Genomic DNA, 10,826 nt, shown 5'->3' with positions numbered 1-10,826 from the left:
CCCAACATTACAGAGAGAGAGGAAAGAGATGTGTGGGTTTAAGAGAAAGACAGTATGCTCTAGTGGGTTTTATCGAGAGAGAGGAGAGAGATGTGTGTTTTAGAGAGAGACGGTATGCTCTAGTGGGTTTTATCGAGAGAGAGAGGAGAGAGATGTGTGTTTTAGAGAGAGACAATATGCTCCGTCTTGAAAGAGGGAAAGAGAAAGGTCCTTTCATATTTTGTTTGGGTCAATTATATATGGTCAAATGGGGTTATTTGAGTTAAGGGGTTAGAAAATATAAAAGATTAAAACTCTATATTACAAAAAAAAAAAAAGTTTCGAAATATTGAGTCTCTTATAAAAATGGGTTTCAAAATCAAGGAGTAGAGATAAATTTTCCCTTTCTTTTTTTTACTTTATGTTAGATACATAACATAAATCTACATCAAGAATTGTAGAAGTCCAAATTGGTGAAATTAGAATCAGTCCCCCACTAATCCAAGACACTCGGACATGTAAACCTCAATATTTGGGCTTCGCTTCACTGTTACGATACTTCCTGATTTAAAATCCCACCACGTAATTGCAGTTTTGATCGGAATCCTTAATATGGCTTGAAAATCCACATTCAACTCTAATTATGAATTTTAAAATTAAAAAACGTATGATAAAGATCTAATAATAATAATACAACAACAACACTAATATTGAGCTCCTAAAAGACCAGATTTTGAACATCTAAAAAATACTAGGCGAATTTTGTATACGGTCCCCACCTTACACTACTATACAAGTAAGGAGCACCTCTAAACATTGTTGGAAGATGTAGTTTTGATCGAAATAGTTTGAAAATCTACATTTAACCATAATTATGAATTTTAAAATTTCAAAAACAATGCTGATAGAGTGGATCTATAAATACTTAAAATCTTGAAAATAACCAGTCTAGATAATTTGTTACAAGACACTATTTTTACAACCTAAAATTTATTTATTTTTCTCCTTTATATTCATACATCTCAAGATCAAGATTATAAATTTAAGGGTTTTCCTACTTTAGATCACTCTTTTTACTAGATATTTGAAGGGCACCTTAGTTATGCTACATTGCAACCTTATATAACGTTTTCCTATAAATAATAGGGTGGGTTTTCTAGGAGTTGGCTAACCCGTAAGTTAATATGCGTCCTCCCTATAAAGCCCCTTTTAAAGATAGATTTTAAAATCCATACTCTGACAGGTGATCACAAATGAGAAAAAAAAAATTAAATTTAAAATTTTAATAATAGTTATTTAGCTTTTATACCATTTGTTTTTTTATTTTGTTTGGGTCCTCTTTTTTTAGATTTCACCGTAAAAATGCAAGTTTTATGCACAAGATTTGTGCATCCCCTTACTCACTCTTTCATTCTATGATTTTAGAAGTTCAAAACTAATGTCTTTCTTTCTTAAAATTGATCATAAAATGTGACTAAAAAAAAACTTTAAAAATTTGAAATGTATACAACAAGCCTATTTATTTTTTACAAAGAAGGTCACAATTATCTTGATAATTAGGTTTGAAATCAAGAAGTTGAAGATGTGTCTTTTCAAATATTATGATACAATTTATTGAATTTCACATCCAATGGTTAAAAGTAATTGTAGTTTTCTTTTGAAGTGGCCCACCATAATATTAAATGTAAACCCTCGGCATAATAGACAGCCTGGATATGTTAAAGGTTGTTGTAGTTACCTTGAGAGAGAGGAGAGAGAGTTTAGGCCTCAAGAAGAGAGAATTTGATTATGAAATTAGCCCCGAATTTTCATCAATTGATTGAGAGAGAGAGATCTTAAACTTGGCCCCAAATTTCACCAGTTGATTTCACATGAAGTGGCCAAGCATATTGAGCAAACCAAAACCAAAAAAACCTCTAAATTTCACCTATAATTAGATCATAAAAAGCCATCAATATACAATTAATATAAATCTGTCCTTGTAAGAAAAACCTTGGGATCAAGACTTGTGAGAGGGTGAGAAAGTGGAATTTGAAGGGGGAAGATTCTTGGGGGGAGGGCATTGGTAGCACTTTGTAAATAACCCAAATGAGTCCACTTGGCGTATAAAATTGAGCATACTCGCCCATCCACCGAACCCAAACCCTACTATGAACACCCAACCAACTACAAACATGTTTATTGAGTAGGTTCCTGTCCACCCACCAACGAAGCGTGGGGGCCGCTCCACCGCATTCTGCAAGTCAAAATTATTTGTTATCATTTTCAAAAAAAAATAATTAATTAATAATGATGATGATGATAACAACTAATGAACCCACTTGTGTCTAAGTTCATATTAATTTATCTTTTTGATTGGCTAATTGATTCATGGAATACAATATATAAAATAGTGTGCTGTTTGTATAAGGTGTCAACCTTAAACAATCAAAGTAAGTTGTACCTCTAAAGCTGGTCTAAAGGTGTAATTTTGGGTTTTGAAGTTTCAACAATGACTTGAAAATCTATTTCACATCTAATTATGAACTTTAAAGCTCAAAAAATGGGTATAGATTGAGTATATTTACAAATAGATGAAAATCTTGATAATGGACGGTTTAGATAATATATTACAAGATGTATCATTTTTGAAATTTTAGAATCTTTTCTTTATTTGTTTTTCACATTTGTACTTCTTGAGATCAAGATGATCAATAAAGGGTTTTTTAGCATCAAAACAATCTTTTTCAATGGATTTTTGAGGTGTGCCTTTTTGCATAGTATAAAATTGGAACCTATAAACATTTTCGTGTAAAATACGTGCAAAAGTTTTAAATTTGCTTTGTTGGTGTGAGCAACACAACTCGGTTACTGTAGAAAATCGGTCAAAAGAGACATCCTACAAAATGAGACTTAGGGATTGCTATTTGACCATTTCTGTATTGGGATTGTATACAATGAGACTATTTACTTTTGATACAGGGATGTCACAACAATTTACAACCATCCGATCTAAAATTTAATGTCACAAAGTTTGAGAAAATTTCTTTTAAACTTTGAGGTTGGTCAAGCAAATAAATACATCCAACCGATTTCACATCCAATGGTCATGGTTAATTGCGACCACCTTGTATCAAAGGTAAACAGTCTCATTATATACTTCCCCTTTTGTATTTCCCACTCAAAACACTAGTACTCTTCTACATACATGGTGTTGATTGCATATAATAAAGAGAAATTTATCAAATCACACTCTAGAGTTGAACTATTCGATATCTCCCTCGATTCCTTAATCTAATTTCAAATAGCCCATCATTCTTTAATGGGAAAGGTTTATATAGAACTGAGGCTCTAAACAATTAAATTAAAGCCTACCTCAAAAATTTCACTAGAAGAGGTTGTTTTGATGCTCAAATATCCTTAAATTGATCATCTCAACATCAAGATGCATGTACATGAGGAAAAAATGGATTTCAAGTTTTGGAAATAGTACATTTTGTAGCGGATTTTTTGGACTGTCAATTTTCAAGATTTTCAAGTTTTCATAAATCTATCGATCTATAATATTTTTGAAGCTTTAAATTTTATAAATAAAAATGAAAATATATTTTAAGGCTATGACAAAGATTTTCAGTATTGAAACCACATTTCTCGACACTCCTTGAAGGTAGGCTCTAATTTGATTGTTTAGAGCCTAGGCTCTATACAAACCGCACCCTTCTTTAATCAAACATCATATAACCTATCCAAAGAAACATTATAGTGGATCATAAAGAAATTAGTTCATATCTTAAGTGTGATTTAATAAATCTTGCCTATGTTAAGCTTTCGAGCAAATTCTGATCCCCTAGAATTTTCGAACCCTCAATCAACAAATAGCACGTTATGTATACACTTCCTATACAACCCATTCATGAAAAGTTCATAGTACCAAAGAAAAGAAAAAAAAGAAAAAGAAAAAGCAAATTACTTAATACTGTCAGATTATCTCGGAAACAAACACTTACCTCTCTTGACGAAGCAGTTCGAAAAGTTAGCATGTGAGCAACGGCCGGTATGATGTAGACGGTGAAGCTAACCAAGAGAGAGCCAACAGTTGAGTTTATGGGGCCAAAGAAGGGGAACATTATGGCCAAAAACCAGATGGGTATGACCACGGGGAGCCTGGCCAAAGCTCGCCTTAACACACTCTTTGTCTCGTGCATGCCAATGGCTTTCTCCCACACCAAGTATAGTGGGGTGCAAGCAAATCCAAATGTTATAAACTGCATTTAAATGTGAATGCACTAATGTTAGGTATGAAGAATGAACTTTATTTTTCTTGTTTATTTTTTTTTAAAAAAAAACAAAATTGAAAATTGTTTTTAGCAGAGGGTTTACCTTTTGGTTTGAGAAGGTCATAATTCCTTCTTACAGGGACAAGATTCAGGAAAATGTTTAATTTTTTTTTTTTTTGGCTCCATGGCACACCCTAGCTACATCTGATTTTATATCTAATAGCTAAAGAGAAAGGGCATATTTGTGTTAACACCCGTTGTATTAACACAAAAGGGCATATTTGTTGGTGGTGGGGGGGGGGGGGGGGGGGAGTGGTTTGCTTGCCTGATGGATGAGCATGAGGATAACAGCGGTGTCTCGAAAAGGTGACCTGGGGAGGAGAGAGAAAGCGTTGGAATGGTTGAGGAGCATATCCCCAAATGCCCAGTAAACTGCGGCCGCAGACGGAAGTGTCAGCGTCAGAACGTACAGCGTAGCCAGCAGGTATATTGACTTGAACTTTTGAGGCTTCCACATCGCATGCATTATCTCTCTACAAATTATCAACAACCACATATCTTTTTTTTTAATATCTTCGTATTAGTGACAAAAGAAATATGACACTAGTTTTACTCTCTACAGATCTCTTTTTTCTTATGTATACTATAACTAAGAGAGAGGGTTTTGGTCGATTTATTTACTCACACTGTCACTGCGTGTCCACCAAACGTGTAGAGAATGTTGGTTGCCCCCGTGAAATAGAGCACAAGTTTACTCGGACCCGAATGTATCACTCCATCGACCTTCGACAAAACATATTCAACATGACTTCTAAGCGAGAGTGGGAGAGACTAATTTCGTCCATCATATTTTCTTTTACAATGTTCTCTATAAGATGTCTATAGAATATCATATCATAATATTTTACATGTGAATTTGTACAATATTCTACATGCACATGCACTCTAAATTTCCTTACATAGTATTGGAACTAATTAAAATTTTGAAATATGAAAATTTTAGATAAGCTTCAACCTTATATGTAAAAGTGAGGAACATCTTAAAAATCTTTGGAAAACGTCATTTAGATGTATCTTCCCTTGATCATCTCAACCTTGAGATGGACGGATATAAAAAAGAAAATTAGATTTCAAGTCCTAAAGTAGTACACAATATGTTAGTTAGATAATTGATTTTTAAGATTTTCGAGTGTTTGGAAGTATGCTTCGATCTTCACCATTAGGAACTTTGTATTTCACAATTAATGGGTGAAAAGTAAATTTCAGATCATCATGTTAGTTTCTTGCATACAAACGGCATCTTTCTGCAGAGTTTGAAAACACATATTACTTTTATTGTTTAAGGTTGATACTTATATAAATCAATGTTTGATTACTCAGGCGAGCCAGCTCAGCCTCGCCCGAGTAACTTGGGTGCGAGTCCAAGGATCCTTGAATTGGGTTCCATATTGGAGATCTTAAAACAAATTAAAAAATAATATCAAAATCTCAAAAAATAATAAATTTATTAGTAATATGTTTTCTATCTTATCTATTATTTTGCAAAATATTGGAAAAAATATTTATTTTACATTTTTCCTTCTTTTTGGATTATTTTCTTCATGCCATAGTTTAAACATAGTTAATCTACACTATAGTTATTTTATGCCGTAGCTAATTTTAAAATTTTACAACATCCTAATTTTTAGTTATTTTACACCGTAAGTTATTTAGATTCTGGCCCATGTAGTTAATTTCAAAGCTATATAAATAATGATATATGGTGTAAAGAAAACTTTGCCAACAAAAGAAATTAAGATAATGAGGACATCTATCTCAGTTTTATTTTTTTGTTTTCTTTTTTTAAATAACATTCTAAGGAAATTAAGACAATGCCAAGGAAAAAAGGATCCTAAGATATTCAATGGTCTATAGACATCCAGACAGGGAAATGATTTCTCAATATTTATGCATTTTGTAAAATAATGAAAAATACATAATGCATCATTCCAAAATTGTTTTGAAACTCATGAAACACTATTTTTAGTAATTGTTTGAATTTTTTTAGGCCAAAACCGACTGATTCCCCCATCCAGATCGCCGATTCACCGAACTGACTCGATTTTTGGGGGTGGCCAATCTGTTTTTAAAACCCCTTAATATTTTAAGATACAGTAAATTTTATTTTCTTTTACCTGTCCATGGATTAATGCGGCAGCCGTCAAATACCAAGCTGTGTAAGTGGTCATCATAAGACCCAAGAAAGACCATATTCTATAATTGTGGAATGAAGGGATGAAAACCGTAGTGGCACAACATGCCCCAAAGATATAAGTCCACGTTCTCTTGTCCAGGTTATCATTTATGTAATATATATTGCTGCCCAAAAAAAAAAAAAAAAAAAAAATCATAAGAAAAACACACACATGAAAGATGTTATTTAATTGTTCATGAATATATGTATTTGAATTTAGGAGCATACCTTGCACAAGCAATAAGTTGAATCACTGATCCAAAGAGGAGAAAAGTGCAGTTGAAGAGCAGGCCAATGTTTCTCCAATGCTTGCCCAATAACCCATCCAGAACTTCGAACCACTAAAACAAATTATAAAAAATTGAAAATTATGGAAAACAAATTCTCCCTTTTAATTTGTTATTTTCTTATTTTTATGGGCTTTTATTTGCTTTGATTGAGTGTTTTTTTAGGCTTAATTAACGATTATATTTAGCATTAAGTTATAATGATTTTAGTACCTGAATTACATGGTTTCGAAAGTCGATTTTTTCCCTTTCTTTTCTGGTTCTGTACTCCACGTACAAAACACTGATGAGGTACGCAGTCCAACTGCCCATCAAACCATAGAAGAGCTGAAATGCTATACCTGAGGCCATACCCAATTGAGAGAAGGAGTATGGCAATGTCAGCAACACCTGGGCAACCTGTTAGAGAGAGAGAATGATGAGATCAAAGGAGAGGAAATGAAATTTACAAAAATGGGAAGAGAGAGAGAAAGGAATTAAGAATGACCTGATTAGAAGAGCAGCTGAACCAGGCATCATAAACTGAACCACCATGCCAAAAGAGCCTTGACAGTCTTCCTTCCAATGTTTTGGGTTTCTCCTCGGTCTCCATCTCCATATAACTTCCAGCAATAACGGTTTCCACTTTCTCAGATGCCATTGTAGAGAGAGAGAGAGAGGGATATGCAGAGGGAGAAGAGGGAAGAGCTGGTGCCTGATTTATAAGCTATGAGTCGCTCCTTTTTCCTTTCATCAGTTGAGGAAAAGTGAACAGGTTGAGAGATATTTCCTTTCGGTTTTTTCAAGATGGGCACGTTTGAGTTAGAGAGATAAAGAAGAGAGAGAGAGAGAGGTGGGGTTGGCGTAATAGTTTTGGAGCCTCCTGGAGAATCGTTTAATGTGGAGAGAGATGGAGTGGGAGGGGACTTCTCGGAACTGGTTTTTTTGATCGAGAAGAGAAATGGGGTTAAAGTAGCGGTTTACTTGGGTGGAGAGAGAGAGGTGAGTCCGTAAAATCGAATAAGAATGGTTAACAAAAAATAGGTTTTATAATTTAATTAAATAAAAATGATTAATTAAAAATAAATTTCACAATTGAAATAACTATTCAACCGTTCTAACCGAACAAATCTTTAGATGTTTAGATGTGTTTTAGCTCAATGCAAGAGAAAAAATTTGGACAGAAAGTGTAGAGAGAAGTTTGGCCCTACTAAAAAGTTGAGAGAGAGGGGGTTTTGGGCCCTACCAGTAAGTCTTACTCTTTGGGGGAGGGGTTGGTTCATGTATCGCACGTGCGGACAGCCCCACATGGCAGACATGATTGTGCAACTCGGCCCTTTTTTTCTTTCTAACTCTCTTTTATAGGGAAAAATTTTTTATAAGGTTTCAACTTTATATAACTCGGCCCTTTTTTTCTTTCTAACTCTCTTTTATAGGGAAAAAGTTTTTGTAAGGTTTCAACTTTATATATTTGAGGTAAAGTGCACTTTTTTTTAGTACCCACAAGTGAAATTTGTTTTAATATTGGAAAACCTTCAAATCGACCATCTCAACCTTTGGACTCGTCGATACGAAAAAAAAAAGATATTTCTAACCTTAAAAATAATTTATCTTCTACCACATTATCTGAACCGTTCATTTCTAAGATTTTTAACTGTTAATGGATTTACTTGATCGTCACTATTTTTAGAACAATAGATTTCATAATTCAAGGCAACAATAGATCTTAATATCATCGCAAAGCTTTGTAGCACCGAAACTATATTTTTGACATAATTTTGAGGCACACCATACTTCAATTGTATAAAATTAGCAACTTATACAAACCATACCCTCTTTATCTCTTCTCTTTTATTTTTATTTTAATATTGAAAGGATGATAAGTAGAGAAGTTATTGTCAATAGTAGTGATGATCACTCCCTTCCTCTCTCTATCTTTTCTTTTTTAATCTTAAAAGTATAATAAGAGAGAGAAAAAGTATTGTCAATAGAAGTGATGAGGCGAGTGCTGAAAGATATAAGAAACCGCGCTTTTTATCTCTTTACGTGGATTGCATGATTGCTTTCATGTAATGGACTCATGCTCCACATGATTAGACCGCACGAGTGCCACTCTGTTTGACTCACTGCTCTCATCACCCTAATCATTCACAAAATATCGGTGAAACTTTCCAAACCCCGAAATTTCGCTCCAAAAGTTTCATCTCCCAAAACTCTAGAATCTGGACTTTTTTTTTTAGCCAAATGAATCTGAACCGTCCACCCTAAATGAGAGAATGATATGTAATCTTATGCATTTTCAAGGGGCTCATTCATGATGTAAAATCATGGGCCCAAAGTGTGAAAGTGGCACGTGATGGGGCAGCATAGTTATTTTCAGAACCATTCGAAGATCGGTTTTGAAATGTCAGAACGGTCCCTTGAATCGTGACAAATATACTCATATAGATCGGTGTATAGATATAATGGACCATTTATCTGTAGTATAAAGAGGTTGTGTCCATTAGACTTAAAATCTAGCAATCAGGGATGTGACATTGGCCAAACTCAAATTCTAAAAGAAGATATCTCAATCTTTACAGCAGATCTTAAGCTTTAGGACTTCGACATGTGTAACTTCGAGTGACTATACTTTTTTGCTCGAAAAGATAGTCTCATTAAATATAATCCAAACAAAAGAGAAAGGAGTTGGTGGTCAAGAGCTACACTAGGCCTAGATCAGCTTCACATGTTTTGATGAAACCAAGCGATTCCGATTCAACCCGCCAATTTTTAAAACCCAATCAAAGGCGTACTTGTCTCCTTGGGAAGTCAGGGATAGAGTTGCAGTTCTTGTAAATCAAGGGATAGATTGGTCATTTAGGAAAGGGGGTGTGCCCCAAATGCTAGGAATCTGTCATTGGTTACTATTATTGCTTGTTTTAATAAAAGTGAGTTATGAGTGCGAACCCACACCTTTTGATTAAGAAATAAAAGTTTCAAAGGGTGTTCGTTTATGTTGATATAATGGGGTGTGGACCACTTGGATAAGGACTTGGAAATCATGTGTGTATGCGTTATGAAAAGCTTTGACTAGGGTCATTGTAGGGTGTGAGTAAAGCAATTGTAGGACTGCCCAACGCGTTGTGGTCCTTACAGTGAGAAGGACCCAGTTCTTTTGCTTTAGGGCATCCTCATTTACTTTTTTGGGAACCTAGAGAGCGATTTTTCAGTAAAGTATACTACATGATAATAGAAACTCATGTCATCATCGTCCAATCAATGGTTTGACTGATACAGGAGCGACTTTCTCTAGTCCTGCACATCTTGTGCTCTCCATCGCCTTTGACTCGTTCATTTGACGGTGATGACAGATATGTGCATAAACTTTTCGTGGTCTTTGTTTTTGCTGGGCAAGGATGAGTTTGTGTGGCACTTAGGATTTGTTTATGGGAAAGAACTTCCTGAGAAAGCTCCTTTTGAAGAGAGTACCCCTTTCTCTTGTTTATTTTATGGAGATATATGCTTTGTTGAAACGAGCAATGAGAAGTGAGAAGAGATAAGGTGAGGTATGGTATGAGGATATGATCGAGGTATGGTTTGAGGATATGATCCATGATAGAGAGCACTAAAATGACAGAACAATATTGGTATAACTCATTCTAAATAGGTGGAATAAGGCTTGAGTGACAATACTAATGATGCTAGACATTTATGAAGCAGTTGGAAAATCTTTTCCACTTTACATTAGAAAGCACTAGTCCAAGTTGATGGAAAAGTACTCAAAACCCAATCTTGTTGTCTCAGCCCCATTTGATGGAAAAGTACTCAAAACCCAATCTTGTTGTCTCAGCCCCATTTGGGGGAGAAGTTTAGAGATGAAATGAAATTTTCATCATGAGAATTGAGAAGTTTAGAGATGAAATGAAATTTTCATCCTGAGAATTGAGAAGTTCAATGTGAGTGAATGGGCCCCAACTCCAAAGTAGAAAAATCCTAACCGATCATATGCATATCAGCAATGGTAATTGATAAAAAATATCAATCTTGCTTCCATAGAGTATGTAACTAAGTAAATTATGAGACACCCTTTTTACTCAACTAACCCAACTT

The 10,826-nt window shown here is 34.5% G+C and overlaps 1 protein-coding gene across 1 annotated transcript; it reads right to left on the bottom strand.

Moving 5' to 3' along the window:
- Nucleotides 1-1,738: 1,738 nt before the first annotated feature.
- Nucleotides 1,739-7,916, bottom strand: LOC18436780 (auxin transporter-like protein 3). Its single transcript, XM_006847002.4, has 8 exons — nucleotides 7,243-7,916; nucleotides 6,969-7,154; nucleotides 6,697-6,809; nucleotides 6,410-6,593; nucleotides 4,921-5,018; nucleotides 4,561-4,768; nucleotides 3,966-4,223; nucleotides 1,739-2,215 (listed from the first exon to the last, which is right to left on the bottom strand). Exons 1-8 carry the CDS (start codon nucleotides 7,393-7,395, stop codon nucleotides 1,979-1,981), a joined length of 1,437 nt encoding a protein of 478 aa, XP_006847065.1. The 5' UTR covers nucleotides 7,396-7,916; the 3' UTR covers nucleotides 1,739-1,978.
- Nucleotides 7,917-10,826: the final 2,910 nt, after the last annotated feature.

This window comes from Amborella trichopoda, chromosome 11 (assembly GCF_054954075.1).
Source record: "Amborella trichopoda isolate Santa Cruz 75 chromosome 11, AtrichopodaSantaCruz75HAP2 v2.0, whole genome shotgun sequence".
NCBI lineage: Eukaryota > Viridiplantae > Streptophyta > Magnoliopsida > Amborellales > Amborellaceae > Amborella > Amborella trichopoda.
Note: the sequence above shows the minus strand (reverse complement) of the source record. Positions and strands in the feature narration are given on the sequence as shown.